At 39.8% G+C, this 21,559-nt stretch overlaps 1 protein-coding gene across 1 annotated transcript; it reads left to right on the top strand.

Moving 5' to 3' along the window:
• The first annotated feature begins 19,167 nt into the window (after positions 1-19,167).
• LOC737627 (heterogeneous nuclear ribonucleoprotein A1-like) lies at positions 19,168-20,148 on the top strand. The gene has a single exon (XM_001142796.3). It carries the CDS (start codon positions 19,168-19,170, stop codon positions 20,146-20,148), a length of 981 nt encoding a protein of 326 aa, XP_001142796.3.
• The last annotated feature ends 1,411 nt before the right edge of the window (positions 20,149-21,559 follow it).

Genomic DNA, 21,559 nt, shown 5'->3' with positions numbered 1-21,559 from the left:
TTCCCAACCACCTTTGGCCACTTAGCAGTGGCCCAAAGACTGAAGGTGAACAGGGGTGATTTGCGGCACTTCCTGGTCAGCCTAGCCCATAAAATCCTCTTATATAAGATCTTCCATGTTCTTTCTCCTTAAATTGGCCAGACATCCATGCCCAGGGCCACCTCGAGAGCCACGTACCAAAGGTGGCAGAACCTCCATTAATCTGGGTCCCCAACTAATTTGCAGAGTCCTCCAGATCTACCTGGAACTACCATGGACTTGTTATTCTGTCACAACAGTAGCCTCCTCTAACTAATGCAATGGTGCAATCCATTGCTGTTGGTCTTGCTGTGTTAAAAATCTCCTCGCAGACGTTTGTGACCTAATTTCTGAAAACATTTGGCCCTTCATAGAAAGTCTTTAACAGATCCTCATGAGACTCTAAAGGATCTCCCTGGTTTCATAGCACGTTCTTCAGTTTCCAGCTGCATCTGTCCTCCAGCCTGTCTTTTAGAGAGGAGCATGAAAATCTCTGTGCTGGATTACTATCTAATTCTGTGATGAGTATCTGGAAAGCAAATACAGGACCTCTATTTAGGGAGCTTCGTCCATAGACATATCTCCTCCTTGAACTCATTTTTAGATTCCGCCTATTCTGTGCTCCCAGTGCTCTGTGCTTCCCTCGGCAGAGTACTCATCACGTCATATTTTTGTTATATGTCTGCGTCCTCTGTGTAGGCTCCTGCAGGTACTTGATGTCTTGTTCAGCTTCGTGCCCCCAACAACTAGCCTCTGCCTGGTCCCCAGGAGGTGCTCAGGGACTTGAATTAATTTGGGAGGAGGTGTCGTTTTCTAAATTTGCTACTTTGACACAGAAATTAGACTATTCTATAATAATAATCATTAAACACCTTTCAACAACTACAAGCAATATCTTAAACTCCCTTTAGGAATGTTCCCAGAGCAACAGCTCTGTCACCAGCACAGACACCCAAGCATTGCAACAGTGCTGTGATGCCAACATCATGCACACAGTACTTCTGTATAAATCGTGAGCTCTAACTAGAGGCAGGGACCTTGGTGGCTCACCACCACATAAAGCCTGATCAACACCCTTGTGATTCCTGGCCTCCTCTCAGTGCCAACAGGAATCCAGGTGGTGCCCATCATGTTTCCATGATACAAGGCTAGGCTCTCAACATGTTGCAGGATCAACTGAAATCAAGTATTGGCCCTGTTCAAGTTTGTAAAGATGTTCTGATTTTCCAACATTGTTGTTTGATTTTGGCAAGGCAGGAAAATCACTATGATTCTGTTTTCCATGCTTGCCAACTTGTTTATTTCTGATATGAAAATTTCAGAAAGAAGTAGTTGGGACCTGGAGAAGCAGTGGTTTAGTGAATAAGGGCAAAAGCTTGGGAGAGTGACAGATCCAAATTTGAATTCAGATGCAGTATTTACTAGCTTTGTGAACCTGGGCACATTGCTTAAACTCTCTAAGCTCAGTTTTCTCATCTCTAAAGTGGGAGTAGAAACAGTACTCATTCACCACAGTGGATTGCTGATAAGGGAGACAATGTACACGTTTAACATGGTGCTTGCTATGCAGTAAATAATCAATATGTGTTAACTATGCTTGTTATATGAGCATCTTTTTCCTTAATTTTATAGTTGAGTGAACTGTGGCCTGGAGAGATTAAGCGATTCACACAGCGAATTACGGGCAGAGCAACGGTAATAAATTGGGTTATTCTGAGCCTCACTGTGGGGTTCTGCCCATTACAAAATACAGTTTATTCCCGCACTTCAGGTTCTGAAGATCAATGCACTGTTTCTCCGATTGGGAATATTGTGCCATTTGCTTTTTCAAGACTTTCAGTCATATTGTAGAGACAATTGCCTTGCCTTTAAGGCACTCATAATCTAAGCACAATCTAAGACTTTTGAATGTAGGTGGAAACAGAAGACACACAGATTGCCTGCTAAATTGGACAAACAGATATTCTAATATGACATCCAAAGAAATGTCCACAGGAAGAAACTTGAGGTAATTTGGCACTTTTCTGAGAGGTCCTGGCAGATGCAGAAGGTGGACCCTCAAGATGCACAAATAAAATCAAGGGAACAGGGATTAGAGATGTTTCTACTCTCAGGGAACATCGTGTAGAAAAGCCTGCAGGAGGACAATAACCATTAATGGAGAGGAAATTCTCAGAAGTTAGCTACTCACATAGCACAGGAGTCCCCAACTGAACTTACACTCAATGTGTCCTTATCTAAGTCCATTCTAGGCACTTCCTCGCCATGCCTTATGGACACTGTTGATGGCATTTCCAATCTCCTGTCATCCAAGCTAGACCTCTGGCTTCATTCTCAACTCCTCCTTTTCCCTCATATCCAGCCATCACCAAATTATGTTGCTACAACCTGAAAATTGAACCCACCTGCCATCCCCACTACCACTGCCCTGTCAGAGCACAGGTTCACTTGTGGGAGGCACTGCTGCAGCCCCATGACTGGCTAGTAGTCCTTTGAACTTGAAACCTACAGCTGTTTTCTGCCTCACTCCCTTCTCTTTTAGAAATTATCAGAGCATGATAGCTGTTAGAGAAGACTGCTTGTTCTTCAGGATAGCCTCAATTTGCTCATATATTTGCTTTAGTGCTTGTATTTCAAATGGAAAAATAGACATAAATAAGGCAATTAGCACCATAGAGTGTGAAATCATTAGCTACTAAATCAGTGAGAGGACCGTGTTAGTTTTATTTTGTTTTTAAGTAATAAACATCTGTATCTGATCATAGAAGATGATTTTTTTTTTTAAACTGCAGGGCTATTTTGTTAAGAACTCTTTAGATCCCTCTAGACTTAAATTATGATACAATAATGAAGACATTTAAAGGCTTTTATATGGAATGAGAATGAGTTAATGGAAAAAAAGACTGCAAGAAAGATGAAACACTTAAATTTTTTATCAAGTGTTCATTCAGTGCCTGCTGTATATTGAACTCTGCTGGGTACTATGATTGTGGCAAAAGAATTTTAAGACCTGGTTCCTGCTCTGGAAGACCACATAATCTGCTGCTGATAAAACAAATACACATGATACGACTGGAGAATGATACAAGTCACCATTGTATAGTATTAAGAAGAGGAAAAATAAATAAATTAATCTCAGAACAGGACATGAGACTAAGCCATGATTAACTTGTTCTAGTTTCACAACACTATGCCTTTCCAGAATCTTAATATTTGGTTCAGTTGCTTTTAAAATATTTGGTCAAATTTCAACGTTCTTTTGAATGAATATTTTTAAATTATTTCAAATTATCCCAAAAATATGCAGCACAATTTGATTAGAATTTGTACTGTATTGTTTTCAAATAATTTGTTTTATTGGAGTCAGATAGAGGAAGAAACATACATCTTCAGAGTCATAAGTGTTTGCTTACAGCAACTAATGGATCCTTTGTGAATTGAATTATTTTTCAAAATCAAGTTTTATCTATTTCTGTCTTTTTCTTATTGTTAAAGAAATCTTCATTATGAGAAAAGACAGAAAATGCAGACAAAACAAACATAAAATACTTAAAATCATCTTTTCATTTATATGTATATACATCTTAAGCAAGAATAGGGTAATATCTCACACCATTTTGTAACCTGCTATTTTCACTTAATATATTATGAATAGTTTTCCATATCAACAAATATATTTCTGTGACTTTTTAATGACTACATAATATTCCATATGATCAAATCCAGCGGTTTTTATATATTTTGATCTCAAGACTCCTATACACTCTTAAAAATTATTGGATATTCTAAAGAGTTTTTGTTTATGTGAGTTGTATCTGTCAACATTTACCATGTTACAAATTAAAACTGAGAAATTATAAAATATTTTATCCATTTATTTCAAAAGAATAATAAACCAATTATATGTAAAGTAAATAATTGTTTATGAAAAATAATTATATTTTCTAAAATAAAAAATTTTAGTGTAGAGAGGCATTGTTTTATATTTTTGGAGTGTTGTAAAACCTGGCTTAAAAGAAGGCAGCTGGGCCGGGTGCGGTGGCTCAGTCCTGTAATCCCAGCACTTTGGGAGGCCTAGGTGGGCAGATCACGAGGTCAGGAGATTGAGACCATCCTGGCCAATATGGTAAAACCCCATCTCTACTAAAAATACAAAAATTAGCTGAGCATGGTGACGTGTGCCTGTAGTCCCAGCTACTTGGGAGGATGAGGCAGGAGAATTGCTTGAACCCAGGAGGCGGAGGTTGCAGTGAGCCGAGATTGCGCCACTGCACTCCAGTCTGGTGACAGAGCAAGACTCGTCTCAAATAAATAAATAAATAAATAAATAAAAGAAGGTAGCTGAATATCCCCTTCTGCATTCAATCTATTATGATATCACATATCATGTAGCCTCTGGAAATCTCCACTGTCTACTTATGAAAGAATGAGAATAAAAAAGACAAATGATGTTGTAATACTATTAAGAAAAAGTTGATCTTCCAGATCCCCTGAAAGTGTCTCAGAGATACCTGTACATGAGTTCCTGGGACCCCCAAGGAGCTCTGCGCCACATTTTGAGAAATGCTGATCTAACCAATGCTTGATTTGTAAACATCTGTATTGTATATAAACTGCATCTTATTCATAGAAATACTTTCAAGATGCTTGAGTACATTATTAATAAGCTAAGTGAAAGACTAGAATGTCATTCATTGGAATGCAGCATAAATTTCCAATAATAAAAATAACAACCACTTACGAACTGCTTTATATATGGTAGACACTTTGTTAAGGACTTAAGAGGCATTTTCTTAAAACATTCTTACAACACTGAGGTAGATAATTCTGTTTTTAATTATACAAAGGATGCAGAAAAGTTCAGCAATTGCCAGTGTTTCAATGAGGTCTTCCTCACTAGAAAGCCCATACTATCAATCAAAACAGCATATACTGCCTCCCATGAGGCACAGCAGTTAGAATGGGAGCTGAGTACAGGTAAGAAGTAGAGCTGGGTGGTATATCATGTCGTGATTTGCTATTATATTAACTTATCAATATCTAGATAATTTCATAGAGCTTATCTACATAATTGTGAGAACTTGATTTTTCAAACAATTTTCATTTTACCTACTAGATACTTAGGTCACTGTAGATGTAGCAATTAGATTCAAACCAAGACATTTACATAAAATCATCAACATGATGATGCAATTTTTGTATAGATGTTTTCTGCTATATCTTCCTTGTTTTTACTTTAACCTTCTGTTATTTTTATGTAGGTGCCTTTTCACACCAATGAATAAGTTCATTGATCTGATAGTAATAACATGTAATAGCTTCCCTTATTGAGAAGTTTCTAAATACTGACTCTGTGCTAATTGCTTTCTATGCATCATCTCTTCTTAATCCTTAAAACAACTCTACAGGGGTAGGTATTAATTACCATCACTCCACACATGAAGAAACTGACGCTTAAAGAGGAAAGAGGCAAAGCAGAGTAAACTAGGACCGAACCAAAGGCTATGTCTTTAACCACCTTCTACCACCTTCATGGCAATCATATGTCCTCCATCTTTTTATGCTCTATAGCACACAGTAAATGCCAGAGGACTGCAAAGTAAGGATATGAAATCTTACAACCAGCATCCCTTCGTACTGTGGTCCTCCAGCTGAAGGTCTGTGAGCCACTTCACACAGAGGACAGCAACTCGGTACTCAGATCCTATTTGACTCAGCCAAGTCCAAGATCTGGCCAGTATCTCTCCTCTGATCCACAATGATGACAAGTCATAAAGCACAGCATACACTGTGATTACTTCTTTCTTTTAAAACAGCATCAGTCATTTCAGAAAGGTTGGATTATACAGTATGTTGAAAATTCACAACATTGATTTCTGGAGTTGACACTGACCATTGGCTCAGATATCTATGTCAGTTTCTGGCATTAGGCATAAGAAGAAAAATAATTTTCTGTGAAAGCATTTGAGGGGGTATGATCATAACAACCCTATGACAACTATAGAACATAAGGATGATGCTCCTTAAAGGAGGTTGAAATTTATAAAATACACTGAGTCTCCTAAAATGGCCTGAAAGGCTTTGGAAGAAAGGTTTCATGTAAAATAAAATAATATTTTATATAAACCCAGAAGAATATAGTATATAATATGCATGTATAGATACTTATTCATATTAACAAATGAATGTAATATAGTTTACTGAGAATATATTCATAGTAATAGAATAAGATATATGCCTGTAGACCAGATGTCATCTTGAATCCCCTGAGAGATCTGGACCAACGTAACCTCAACTCCAAACCCATAGCCAACTATTGAGTGTTAATTGTGTGTCAGGCTGTAGCAGAGACTGCTGGTTGCCTACACAATAGCCATTCTCCTTTTGAATTTAGAACCCCTGTATGGCTTAGGATGCCAAAATGCCCAGTAAAGATGTTTGCCTTCTCAGATTCCCTTACAATCAGGGGATGCCATGTCAAAAAGCTCTGGCCTCTGACACATAAGCAGAAGTCTGATAGAGATTTCCTGGTAAATTTTTGCTTTTCCTGACAAAGGCACTACCTTCTTCCTTCCTCTTTATTCGTCCTGCACTGGACAGGAGGCTGGAGGCGGAGCGGCCATCTTGTGACCATGACTCAACAAGTGTGAAAAGGCCAAGAGCAGAAAGTTAGCAGGAGCTCAAGACCCTGGCCCTATCTGAGAGCCAAGGCACCAGTCCTATATGTTCTTCAGGACTTCCTGACATCCCAGGAAAACAAATTCCAACTTGGTTAAACCACAAGAGTTGAAGTTCCATGACATGTGTCCAAGCACATTCTGGCTCAGCCACAGGCACAGTGCATGGCCTTTAGACACATTGTTGCCTTAAATCCTCAAAACAAGTCTATACGTAGGCACTGTTAGGTCCATTTTATAGATGTTAACACTGAGAGTTACCTAAGAAACTATCTCCCAAATGTGAAATGCTGGGCTGAAAATGAGAAAACATAGAAAATCTGGATTTATGGGCAATGGAATATAATGCCCAGATATCTCATGAGTCATAATTAAGTAGCAAAAATAAATAATTCACAAGGAAAATGAACAATAATGGTCTTCTCACTTGTCTGGCAAACTCCTGCTCCTCATTAAGCCCCAGCTGAAATGCCAACTCCCTGTTAAAATCTTCGCGGACTCCCCCAGGTAGACCAACTTTGCAGTCCTCTCTCCTCACATAGCCCCCTCTAGTAGCACTAATTGTGCTTTATTATAATTGATATGTTTATGTGTCTCAACCACCAGACTGAGCAATTTGAGGATAATAATCAGGTCTTATTTATTCAAATATTTCTAGGGGTAAGAGCAATGCCCAGCATAATGGATGCAGTGCATCGTTTGAATTGGCAAAGCCCTCATTAGTCACATTAAAAAAAAAAAAACTGTTTTCTGATTTTCAGATGGAGATCCACAGCAAATGATGGGATGCTACAAATCAGCTCTAATAACTGAAGACAAATTACAAATATAGGAAATTAATGATTAGGAGAAATCAAAAGGGAAATAAATTACAGAAAACTGAAAAATGTAATAATGCAAATCAGGGGTTTCCCTGAATTTATGTGTAAAAGCACTGTCTACAGAATTTGCAGCAAAATGAAGCCCATCTTCTTTGGTTTTGGTTTGACTGTTAAAAATCTGAAACTTGTTTTTTCTTTTTTGCAATTGCCTTCAATAAGACTGGAGTCATGACTACCTTTTTGCTTTTGCTTTTGCTTTTTTTTTTTTTTCTGGCAAAGTCTACAAAAATGAGTATTTGAAAACTTTAGGACAGGTTTCAAGAGGTAGGCTAGTGACCATGCAACTTGCAGGAAAATACATGTTGTCATTATTGACCTGAGAAATGCAAGGGTACAAGTGACAAGATTCCATTTGGTTGGTGCTACTACTGAACACAAGGGAAGTGGGGCCCTAACCTCAGCTCCACAAGTTAAAGGCCACCCTCTGGCCTCCTTCATCCATTTCTCCCTACTAGACAAAAAGGACGTGTCCACCCAGAGCCTGTGTCCCCACTTCTGGGATCTCGGCTCACTGCAACTTCTGCCTCCAGGGTTCAAGCGATTCTCCTGCCTCAGCCTCCAATGTAGCTGGAATTAAAGGCACCCGCCATGATGCCTGGCTAATTTTTGTATTTTAGTAGAGACGAGATTTCACCATGTTGCCCAGGCTGGTCTCAAGCTCCTGACCTTAAGCGATCCTCCCGCCTCAGCCTCACAAAGTGCTGGGATTACAGGCATGAGCCACCACGCCTGGCAATCCTACTTCTAAGGCTAATTGCAGCCTCTCTCTTGGGTCAAGGGCAGACTGCTCTAGTTCCAGAGGATGGCCAAGAAGTAGTAGAGGGGTATGGGGAGTGAACAAAGCTCAAACTCACAGGCAGAGATGGTCCCACACAAGCTCCCAAGGTCCCTTACTGTGTAGCAGGAAGCGGCCACCGGCCAGTACTGTCCCTCCGAACTGCCACGTCTTGGTGCACTTCTCCAAGCCAACTGACAATCACAAACTCCAACCTGGCCTTCCAAGTCCTTAGTGGGTATTTTTATCAAAGTAAGAGGATAGAACATTTTTTACTTGTTTGTGATCCTGATTTATAAATTAAAAATTAAAACGTGCCTTGTAACTAGACTTCCACTTACGCTCTTGCCCTGGGCACCCTTAATGTGAGGAGTTAGCAGTAACGATAGTCAGTGTATAAAACTGAGAAAGAAAAAGATAAAACTGGCTGGGCGTGGTGGCTCAGGCTTATAATCCCAGCATTTTGGGAGGCCAAGGTGGGCGGATCATGAGGTCAAGAGATCGCACCATTGCACTCCAGCCTGGTGACAGAGCGAGACTCCGTCTCAAAAGAAAGAAAGAAAGAAAGAAAAAGATAAAACCTAGAAGACTAATAGATTAAAAGGCTTCCCTCTCCAAATTCACAGTAAATGTGAACTCTGAGATGAGAAAGCTTCAGACCCTAAGAGCACATGACACAAAATAGATGCTGATTAAACACTTGTGGAATGAATTAATGACGAACAAGCACGTATTGCATGTTCAGCTCAATAACAGCACTGTCTATATGATGTAATTCGGGGTATACAGAGAAGCTGAGCATGACCAGGACCACCTGCCACCCCACTGGACCTCACAGAGTCCTACGAGGTCCTCAGGTGACCTTGGCATTTCCTCTCCTGGCCACTCCAGTGCCTCTGGATCCCTCCATGCTGTTCATGGGATCACCATTTTTTCTGAGTTCTCATCCTTTTGGTTTTCAGACAGATTTCCACCCTTCTTGACGTCTCAGCAATATCTTTGACCTCTCCCCTCGTTTTATCCACCCTCAGCCAATCAGAGGCAACACCAGAACTCCCAATCTCTGCCCAACCCCCACTCCCAAATTCCTGCAGCAATCACCCTGTACTACTTCCCCTTGTAGGGGTGCCAGTGAATCTTTCTTCCCTGTTATATGTAACAACAATGTCTTACTTAATTTTGCTTCCCCACAGCACCTGGCACAGGGCTTCTCACCCAGTTGGCACTGAGGAACATTTGTGGAATATTCATTGAATGAATTTTGGATGCAGTAGAACCATTTTAAAACAGTTTTATGTTCCTAAATTCCTACATGAATATTTTGCATTAAGAGCATAGGTTCTGGCGTCAGGCTGCCTGGATTCTAATCCTTGCTCTGCCACCTCCTACTTGTGTGATCTTATGCAAATCAACCTTGGTTTCCTCCTCTGTAAGATGGAAATGATGACAGCAACTACCTCATAGAGTTGCTGTAAATATTCATGGAGTTAACACATGTAAAGCTAAAAAGTGCTTAGAACAGTACTTGGCACACAAGCCTTTGATACGTGTTAGCTTTTGTTGTTGTTGCTGTTGTTGTTGTTCTTGAAACACAGTCTCTGACACCCAGGCTAGAGTGCAGTGGCACGATCTTGGTTCGCTGCGACCTTCACCTCCGGGTTCAAGCGTTTCTCCTGTCTCAGCCTCCCAAGTAGCTGGGACCACCGGCGTGCACCACCACGCCCAGCTGATTTTTTGTATTTTTAATAGAGACAGGGTTTCATCATGTTGGCCAGGCTGGTCTCGAACTCCTGACTTCAAGTGATCCGCCCATCTCAGTCTCCCAAAGTGCTGGGATTACAGGCGTGAGCCACTGCGCCCAGCCACTTGTTAGTTTTTATTTAATCTTCTCAACAAGCTTACTTGGTAGATACTATTGTTTCCATTTTCTAGATGAAGAAACTTAAGGTGCTTGGAAGACTAAAGTAATGTGTCCAGCCTCACAGAGCCAGTGCTCCACAACTGAAATTCCCACCAGGATCAACCCACTCAGGCCCAGGGCTACGGACTCCTCACTACATCATTGCACTGCACAAGGCAGTCACTAATGAAAGCCCTGTGACTCAACATGACAGAAACAGTGGAGCAGACACCAGATAGGTGCAAACCCATCAGCCAGAACTGCCCTGTGGTTTTACTCTCTGAGAATGGGGAAGCACAATGAGGGTAATTCCTCAAATCACACAGCCCTTTTGAGTCAGGCCTGGGAATCAATGTGGACTGAGTATTTGCTTCCCATGAGACTTCAGACCTGCCCCACCACCTCTCCGGCACCAGGAACACACTGTGCCTGGTGAGAGGGGATGTGGTTCATAACTGCCCCACTTAGGCCATATAAAGGGCCACATGGAAGCCACAGGGGGAAAAAAAATGAGGTTCTGCAATGCATCCCAAGGTAGCTTAATATTTAATAGTTTTAGAAGCAGAAGACTGGCTAAAACTCCATAGGCACCCAATAAATACCTGGGAGCTTGTCTCCTTAATAGAACTCTCCTGAACCTGACAACTGGCCAAATCATTGCCTTTAAGAGCCATCTCTGTCCCCCACCCCCACTATATTGGCCTCTGGGTTCAAGCGATTCTCCTGTCTCAGCCTCCCGAGTGGCTGGGACCACCTGCATGCACCACCATGCCCAGCTAATTTTTTGTATTTTTAGTAGAGACAGGGTAGTAAGTAAGCCCTTAATCAAAAGGCCTTTGAAAGCAGAAGAAGCAATTTTCATTCCAATATGAGATTTTAAGTTCTCCAACTCTTAAGGATTTGAAATGCGAAATTTCTTTATGTTAAGAAATTGTTTTTAAGAACATGTGCCTGGCATATCCCATGTCAGGGGAACATACCAGAGGAACTATAGAAATAATTCCTGATGCCAGTAAAAGCAAAAACAAATAAGCAACAGAACAGATGCTAGAGTGTGCTCAAGTTATTCAGTAGTTTGATGAGGTACTTTTTTCTCATATTGGGTTTTTTTGATTGCTGTTTTGCTTTGTTTTGTTTTGTTTTAAGGTAGTGTCTCGATACATTGCCCAGGTTGGTCTTGAACTCGTGGACCCAAGCGATCTTCCTACTTCAGCCTTCTGAATAGCTGAGACTACGAGTGCACACCACTCACCTGGCTCAGATTAGTTTTTAATCTTCTTGTCTTTTCTTTTCTTTCTGAAACTGGGTCTTGCTCTGTCACCCAGGTGCAGCGGCATGATCTTGGCTCACTGCAGTCTCTGCATCCTAGGATCCAGTGATCCTCCCACCTCAGCCTCCAAGGTGTGCACCACCACGCCCAGCTAATTTTTGTACTTTTTTGTAGAGACAGGGTCTTAACATGTTGCTCATGGCTGGTCTCGAATTTCTGGGCTCAAGGGATCCTCACACCTCAGCCTTCCAAAGTGCTGGGATTACAGGAGTGAGCCACCACGCCCGGCATGTCAGACACTTTAAGGTCATTATTTTTACTGTAATCCCTAATTAATAATTTCCTATTTTTTAAAGGCTTTCATTAATCATTGAATTATTTCATGTTTCAGATAGGTGTAAACCTATTATTTCATGTTTGGATACTTTGGTAAAACAAATTTAAGCAATTTCTTTAAATTCAGGTCTTTGGAATAGATTGTTTTTGAAGTACAGTAACCAAAAGCTAATTTAAGTTAATCTAAATTTAAAAATCAGTATTAACCAAGAAATTTAGTTCCAATTTTCCAAAGTTGGAAAAATCTACAAAAGAAAATAACCACGAAAGCTTTTTTCTCAGGGTTCAATGCTTAGGTAAATTATGCAAAATAACAACGCATGCTAATGTAAGAAATATGCTTTTAAAAATGTTTTTCAAACTACAGGTCATAATCCACTGGTAGATCATAAAACCAATTCAGTAAGTCACAAATAGCATCCCTTTTGAAAAATGAAAGACAATTTTAAAAAGATAATTATCAGAATACTTTGTAGCTAGTAGGTATATTTTTGCAAAATTTTTGTCTCAACTCTTTATGTGAATACACACATACACGTATATTTATTGGTAATGGGTTGTGATAGAAAAAAAATTTTTTTAATGTGGGTTTCTCTAAAATATGTTTGAAAGCCTTGTTCTAGAGATGTCCTTCAGTTAACACATCCTCTGCCCATGGACCATGTACATGTACAGTTTAGCACATTCAGTCAACAAAAGTTTTTTGAATGCCTATGTGAGAATTAGCATCCTTGCTCATGACCCAGCGCCCCAAACTATCTAAGATTCATTTATGTTAACCATACTCCAGTGCATTTTAGCATGGATTAAAATGAAAAAGTATTTAGGCCAATCCAAAGGTAAGCAAAAAATTAAATTAACTAAAAAGCCCCATTGTTCAAACACACTGATGGTTGTTTATAATAACCCTTTGGAAACTTGAAACTGAAAACTACTTCCTTAGCATTTTTTTCCTCCATCCTGTACACACACTGATAAGTTATTGTGGGCAAGAAATGTTTGGGAGGATATGAGTTAGCACAGAATTTTTCATTCAAGGGAAAAAAAGTGTTATATTTATTTTGAGAAGAAATGTCATGCAAAAATTACACAGATTCATAACTTTTAAGCCGTGTGTGCTTTCTAAAATTTGACACTGTCTCTTTCAGCACAATTTCTCAATCTATTTCAATGCTATGAACTTTTATCATTATTTAAAAATTACTTTTTGAATAAAATTCCATCTCAGTTACATAGATTCACAATTATAAACTTAAAAAGATTATTTAGTTTGTAGCTTAGAGCATACCAGAATTTACTCATATTATATAATAAGATTCTGCATTTGTAGAGAAAGACTTCGCTGAAAACATTAGTGTAAATGCTAATGGTTGTTAAGATGGTTGTTAAAATTTTTAAATCACTTTCATTTTGGGTATTTTAAGTAATTTTGGGGTGCCTTAAGTGCTTCAGTGAAATATCTCTCAGAGTAAGCCTTCAAAAAATGTTGATTAAATGACATATTTGGAGAGATAATAAATGAGGCAATCAAGCAGAAGCAATAAAAACAGGTGAAATCTATTGAATACTTGCTATGTGCCAGGAACTAAGCTTGGCATTTCCATGTGCTCTCTCATTTTATCCTCACAAAAATGTAGAAGTGGATACTAGCATTACGGCCATTACACAGATGAAACCACTGAGACTTAAATAACTTTTTCAATGTTCCACAACTGGCAAGCGGAAGAATAGGATCTAGGATTTGAGATGGAAAAAAAAATTCAATATTGGATCCAAATTCTAACAATCTTAAGTGAATTCCTTTGAGCTGCTTTATTTTTATGAAAAAGCCTTCCGGCCGGGCACAGTAACTTAGGCCTGTTACCCCAGCACTTTGGGAGGGTAGGGCGGGCAGATCGCTTGAGCTCAAGAGTTCAAGACCAGCCTGGGCAACATGGAGAAACCCCACCTCTACCAAAAAAGATTTTAACAATTAGCCAGCTGTGGTGGTGCACCTGTAGTCCCAGCTACTTGGGAGCCTGAGGTGGGAGGATTGCTAGAGCCCAGGGGATAGAGGCTGCAGTGAGCCAAGATAGCACCACTGCACTCCAGCTTGGGCAACAGAGAGACACCCTGTCTCAAAAAAAAAAAAAAAAGAAAAGAAAAGAAAAGAAAAAGAAAAAAGAGCCTTCCCACTTCAGCCCCAAGACCAGAATGATTTGCCCACTTTTTGGAGTCTTTGGGAAATGGAATACATATTTGAGAGACAGACTTATGTCTAATCTGCAGGAACAATCTTTCATGGTAGAGGTGGGAGGAAATGGGGCTGTGCAGTTGTGTCTTGCGGGGGCCTTTCAAGCTGAGACATTGATCTGCTCAAAGCAATTTCTCTCCTTCGTGCTCAATGGGACCTGACACTTTGGTGTCCTGGATCTGTTACTCATATTTCTGTTCTACTGGAAACCTGCAGACTCTCAGCTCTTCCCACGGAGGCAGGGCCAGGTTGTTCACCACAAAGCACTGGTTGCTGGTTGAATCAAGAGTAGGTGGACCGGAAACCAGTGGGTGGCTTTATTCAAAGGGTCTCACCCAACAATGGCAGTAGAATGAGCTAAGCTAGCCAAGCTAAGTTCCTCTGGAATTTGGCTCAGGAAATACGGAGAAGCGAATGGAAAAGAATGTGGAGAGAAGCTGAGACAGTAAGAGAGAAACTATATGGGGCCAAAAGAGAGAGTCAAGAAGGCAGAAGGCCCCTAGAGCTGGCTTTCTGTTCCAGCTCCAATCCATACATGGCTATTCATACTTCGTTTTTTAAAAAAGTTTTTAAACACCTCTTTTTTTCTTAAGGAATCCACTGTTTCTTCTCCTAACTGATCTATTGAAATTCTCACTGTGACTATGAAACACGGAATTAAAACCATAGACACTACTCCATGAGCATCTATTAACAATGATCTCATAGTAACTCTATCACCCAGACCTTGTCAAAGAGTGAGAGAGGCCTGTGCTTTTTCCAAATGGTTCCTGGCATATGTAAAAATGTCAAAACACCTGTGTGCAACTTGTAAAAAAGTTAAAGCTTTAGTTTAGCTTTTTAAAGAAAAGGTGGACCTTTTCTTCCTCAGTCCTATCAGTGGATCTCTGTGACCATGCAAAACTCAACCAGAGATTGTATCAAAACTCAGTACTTGCGGCTCTGAGAATAACCCTTTGGGCTCCCCCTCTGCTGTCCTTGATATTGCTTTAGGAAGGAGAGGCCAGGGCCAAAACTGTGGGGGGAAGGGAACACAGGATAGATGCGTAGGGCAGGGGGTGCTTCGGTTCCAGGGAAACAAAACTGCCAAGTCTGTGCTGAAGAAGACCTTCAGTAAGTGGCTAAACGGGAGTGCCAGGAACACGTGAGAAAGATGAGATGAGGGAGAAAGAAGGAAGACCTCATAAAAGGCATGGGCGGCCGGGCGCGGTGGCTCACGCCTGGAATCCCAGCACTTTGGGAGGCCAAGGTGGGCGGATCACGAGGTCAGGAGCTTGAGACCAGCCTGGCTAACATGGTGAAATCCCCGTCTCTACTAAAACAAACAAACAAACAAAAAAACCCACAAAAATTAGCTGGACATAGCGGCGTGCGTCGGTAATCCCAGCTACTCTGAGGCTGAGGCAGGAGAATTGCTTAAACCTGGGAGGTGGTGGTTGCGGTGAGCCGAGATCGCGCCATGCACTCTGGGCTGGGCGACAGACCAAGACTCTGTCTCGGAAACAAAACAAAACAAAAAAACAAACAAACAACAACAAAAAAAGGCACGGGCGACAGGAAGAAGTCAGTGGTAAAAGGCTCACTTCATGCTTTTCCCTAGGGTCTGGTTCTCAGAATATAAATACACACATTTGCTTTGAGCTTGGGTCTCTTGATCCTGATCTCATAACATCAGCATCTGCATCCCGCTGTACAGTTTACACAGGGCTTTCACCCACATTATTATACTTAATTCTTACACCACTAGGAGTGGGACAATATTCTCTTATTAATCCATTTTACAGATGATAAAGTGGAGGCCAAAGCTATTAATTTTGAGCAGCATAAATCCAGGGGTGTTTTTTCCATTGCACTACTCTGGAAACAGGGAGGTAAAAAACTTCTCTCAGACATCACCACCTCTGCCTTTGCCTGTTCACGAGAGTCTGAGATAAAAGAAAAAAAGAGAAAATCTCATTTATCTACAATGTAGAAATTTAATTCAATATTAATGGATATTTCTGCTATAGTTATTTTATATGCAGGACTTTTGAAGGATTCACCCTCAGAAGACTCTATCCCTTCTTAGTGCTCAACTATATATATCACTTCTTATTTTGACATAAAAGATGAATATTTCATTTAGGCAGGCTTATTGGAAAGGGTAACACACTATCTTGGTTGCCCTACTTTAAAAAAGATTCTTTATGCTTACTTGAGGTTAAAAATAGCTTGATTTTGCAGCAAAAGCTTGGTATTGCACATCCAAAACAAAGTGTACCAGATTAGGCCCCCAGAGCTGGGCTTTTTCACTCTCTCCAGTCTCTTATTTTTCTCTTAGTCTCCTTGCCCAACCTCAAAAATTCTTGACGTGAAACCAAGTAACTTCATGCTTATTTTTTAAATCTCGGTAAATGTGAGGAACATTTACCATAGGAATAATGACAACCAGCATGTACTTATGTATCAGTTCATGGTTCATAAAGCATTTGTATAAATATCACATGCTAATCATCACAATACACAGAAATTACTATTAACTTCATATAAATATTTATAATCAGAATCAAAAAGATTGAGTAACTTGCCCAAAGTTTCACAGCTAGTTGGTGGCAGATCTGGGACTATAACCTAAGCACACTGAATAACTGAATGTGGAGAGAAGACACTTATTCAGTGTCTTTTCAATATTCCATGATGATTTCTGCATCAACAGTAAGTCCTAACATGATAATTTATTTATTTAACAATCAAGCAACAAAACCCTATTCGTTAATTCATCCATTCAATATTTTCTGAGCCCTTTCTGAGTACCTTTTCTAGGTACTGAGAATACAGCAGGGAAAAAATAGACAAAAATATTATATTCCAACTGTGAATCCAGCTAATTATTTGTGCGTGTGTGAATATATATATTTACATCGTATTACATTGTATTAGGTATTAAAAGTAATCTAGAGATGATTTAAAGTACACAGGAGGATGTACATATGTTATATGCAAATACAATTTTTTTTTTTTTTTTTGAGACAGTCTTGCTCTGTCGCCCAGGCTGGAGTGCAGTGGCGCAATCTCTGATCCCTGCAAGATCCGCCTCCCGGGTTCATGCCATTCTCTTGCCTCAGCCTCCCGAGTAGCTGGGACTACAGGTGCCCGCCACCGTGCCCAGCTAATTTTTTGTGCAAATGCAATTTTATATCAGGGACTTGAGCACCTGTGGATTTTTGATTTTTGACTAGTGTGTGTGCATGTGCGTGTATGCCTGTATATACTTATATACAAAACCTTGAGATATGTTATGTATGTGTGTGGGTGCATGCACCCATAATGCTAAATAGTAAGAAATATTAAGGAGAAAAATTAAGCATAGATGGAAGCGGGAACAATTATTCATGTGCACCAGGAGAGTACACCTTGCTCATGGCTGCTTTAGTTTTATGGTTTCAACAGTAAAAGCACTGCAAACAACCTAACTGTTCACTTTCATGAAAATGGATAAATACTATGTGGCAGAGTTACAGAATGGAATATTATGCAACAGCAAAAATGTATGATCTAGGTGTACAAGATACAATACAGCTTAATGATAAAAATATAACCTTAAGTGGGGAAAAAGAGAAAGTCTCAGAAGACTACATATACTATCATGTCATTTTTTAACCAAAGAAAAAAAAACAAGCAAAACTAAATAACATACTCTTCAAGAATACATACGTATGTGGTAAACATATTTTAGATGGTTAAAAATGCAAACTCTAGTAGGAAAGTAGAGGGTTGGATCAGAGAAAAACATACAGGGCTGTTTCATTGATGTTGAGAATGGTTTAGTACCTAGGATGGGTGGTAGGGTCATGAGTTTTCATTTTATTATTATGCTGCAAAACTTCCATATATGTTATATATATTATCGTGTATTTATCAAATATTATATGACAATAAATAATTAAAAACGGATACGAGAAGAATACTTAGAATTATGTTTTCTTATCATTTCAGATTTTTTATATTACAAAGTTGCATTTTATATTTGAGCAGCAGGCAGCCAAGAATATGTGTACGGTATACTGAAGTTTACAAAGGCCTTTCTTATAACATCTTTTGAAAATCTTGTATAGTAGTTATTATTATACCTGCCTTTCAGATGAGTAAACCAAGGAAGAGCTTAAGCGATTTATTTAATCTCACATGACCTGCGAGTAGGAGAGATGTCTTTAATCGTCTAAAATTAATGCCCCTATAACCATTTGGAAGCATAGGGCTTTCTTGTTCAACAAAAGACCAAATGAATCCTAGAACATTAGAGCTGGAAGGAGTTTAAAGATCAGACTTTTCAATTCCTTCATTCCATAGATGGAGAAAAGAAGACCCACGTCCATTAAGGATTTGCCTGGCATCACACAGCTCCTTTCAATGGAAGAAAGGACAGTTGACTCATGTCTTGACTCACATCTTCTGAACCCAAGTGAAGCCCTTTTACACTTTATCAGACTGCCTTTGAAGTAGATTGATACTATTATTTTGTAGCCACTTGGCTATAAGAGAACCAAAAACTTGAACTTAAGGCATGCCGAATATCCATCGTTCGGATGAATGTTGAAGACTGTGATTCATAACAGAAAAGCTGCAGAGAGCCTTATTTATTAAAAACATCAACTGATGTATTAAATATCACAACACTTTAACTTATGAATGCAGGTTTGATATTTGCAAAAAAAAAAAAAAATTCCTGCAACAAGATGAAGAACCCAACAGCTGCTTTCTGAAGAGAGATAAAGAGCTGTATCATTTGAAGAGATCCTCAATCTGAGACATCCAGTGAAACATCAGTGATACTGGTTCTTAAAATGGCATCGGATTCATTAAAACATATACAAATGAGTTGGTGTATTAGCCTTTTAAGAATACTCAGAGCCTCAATAGTCTTTCCTCACACTCCTTATAATCTCCAGTTACTAAAGGCTTTTAAATTCATTTAAATAAACCCTATAGTGAATAACTATAAAAAGTAGAATGAGGAGATACATTTGTCAGCTTACTCCTGTCTGTCCGTGGATGCTGCTGAGGAAGCATTGATAAAGTCTGTCTTCTCCCTGCCATCATGTCTAAGTCAGAGTCTCCTAAAGAGCCCAAACAGCTAAGGAAGCTCTTCATTGGAGGGTTGAGGTTTGAAACATCAGATGAGAGCCTGAGGAGCCATTCTGAGCAATGGGGAACGCTCACAGAATGTGTGGTAATGAGAGATCCAAACACCAATCGCTCCAGGGGCTTTGGGTTTGTCCCCTATGCCACTGTGGAGGAGGTGGATGCAGCCATGAATGCAAGGCCACACAAGATGGGTGGAAGAGTTGTGGAACCAAAGACAGCTGTCTCAAGAGAAGATTCTCAAAGACCAGGTGCCTACTTAACAGTGAAAAAGATATTTGTTGGTGGCATTAAAGAAGACACTGAAGAACATCCCCTAAGAGATTATTATGAACAGTATGGAAATACTGAAGTGATTGAAATCATGACTGACCAAGGCAGTGGCAAGAAAAGGGACTTTGCCTTTGTAACTTTTGACAACCATGACTCCACGGATAAGATTGTCATTCAGAAATACCATATTGTGAATGGCCACAACTGTGAAGTTAGGAAAGCCCTGTCAAAGCAAAAGATGGCTAGTGCTCCGTCCAGCCAAAGAAGTCGAAGTGGTTCTGGAAATTTTGGTGGTGGTCGTGGAGGTGGTTTCAGTGGGAATGACAACTTTGGTCATGGAGGAAACTTCAGTGGTTGTGGTGGCTTTGGTGGCAGCCGTGGTGGTGGTAGATATGGTGGCAGTGCAGACGGCTATAATGGATTTGGTAATGATGGGAAGAATTTTGGAGGTGGTAGCAGCTACAATGATTTTGGTAATTACAACAATCGGTCTTCAAATTTTGGACCCATGAAGGGAGGAAACTTTGGAGGCAAAAGATCTTGCCTCTATGGTGGTGGAGGCCAATACTTTGCCAAACCACAAAACCAAGGTGGCTATGGGGGTTCCAGTAGCAGCAGTAGCTATGGCAGTGGCAGAAGATTTCAATTAGGAAACAAAACTTAGCAGGAGAGGAGAGCCAGATAAGTGACAGGGAAGCTATAGGTTATAACAGATTTGTGAACTCAGTCAAGCAGGGTGGTGGCAGGGCTTAGCTTCTACAAAGAAGACACGTTTTAGACAAATATTCATGTGTATGGGCAAAAAACCTCAAGGACTGTATTTGTGACTAATTGTATAACAGGTTATTTTAGTTTCTGTTATGTGAAAAGTGTAAGGCATTCCAACAAAGGGTTTTAATGTTTTTTTTGTCTGCACCATGTTGTTGATTGCTAAGTGTAATAGTCCAATTATGATGCTGAACAGAATAAATGTCTTAAAAAAAAAAGTAGAATGAGGAAATGGGAAGAGTACTGGACCTTTTTCTGGAGCCAAAGGACCTAGGTTTAAATGTCAGATCTGCCATTTACTTGCTTTCTGAGGTTAAACAAGTTTCTCAACCTCTCTGATCCTTGGTTAACTGACATGTAAGGTGACAATGATAATTACTACCTTACAGAATTAAGAAATATAATATATGGGGAAGGTCTTAGTAAACTGTAATAAATAATACAAATATCCTTGTAGCTTTTATACAAAATCCTGTGACTCAATCATTCATTACATAATCATCCATTCAATGAGCATATTGATCACCTACTCAATAAATGAATGACACTGTTTTTGATACTGCGGAACATCCCAAGATACAAAAAATCTGGTTTTGGCCATTTGGGAACCAAAGGAGATATTTTTTCCTAATATATGTAAATATTTATAATAAGAACCCATATGTAATAACGTCCGTAGAATTAGTACAGAAAAAAAGATAAGACTACAGGGCTGGGAGAGATCAATCTGACTAGAGTGATAAGGAAAGGCATCTTAAAGAAAATGGCATTGGGCCAGTTTTTAAGGATGGGCAGGATTTCTAAAGGAAGAGGGTGGCTTTCAAAGTGGAAGAAAAAGCATGAACAAGGGCTTAGAAATGGAAGCACACCTTCCATCTCCTCTGGATCCTTATTTTTTATGTGAGCACTTGGTTTTTGACAGTATCACTTTGTTTACCAGTGTCTCCCTTGCACGTCCAGTGTGTTAGGTCATTCTTGCCTGACTATAAAGGAATATCTGAAATTAGATAATTTATAAAGAAAAGAGATTGATTTGGCTCACAGTTCTGCAGGCAGTACAACCATGGTGCTGGCATCTGATCAGCTTCTGGAGAGGCCTAAGGGAGCTTTTATTCATGATAGAAGATGAAGTGGGAGTAGGCATGTCACATGGCCAGAGCAGGAGCAAGAGGGGGAGGAAGGTGACACACACTTTTAAACAACCCAATCTTGCATGAACTCACTCATCATCAAAGAGATACAATTAAGCCATTCATGAGAGATCTGCCCCCATGATCAAAAACCTCCCACCATGCCCCACCTCCAAC

The sequence above is a fragment of the Pan troglodytes genome, chromosome 9 (genome assembly GCF_028858775.2).
Source record: "Pan troglodytes isolate AG18354 chromosome 9, NHGRI_mPanTro3-v2.0_pri, whole genome shotgun sequence".
In the NCBI taxonomy this organism is placed as follows: domain Eukaryota; kingdom Metazoa; phylum Chordata; class Mammalia; order Primates; family Hominidae; genus Pan; species Pan troglodytes.
This window is presented reverse-complemented; position numbering and strand designations above follow the sequence as displayed.

Excerpts from the sequence above, each read along its gene's own strand:
- LOC737627 (XM_001142796.3), top strand. The coding sequence starts at position 19,168 with ATGTCTAAGTCAGAGTCTCCTAAAGAGCCCAAACAGCTAAGGAAGCTC.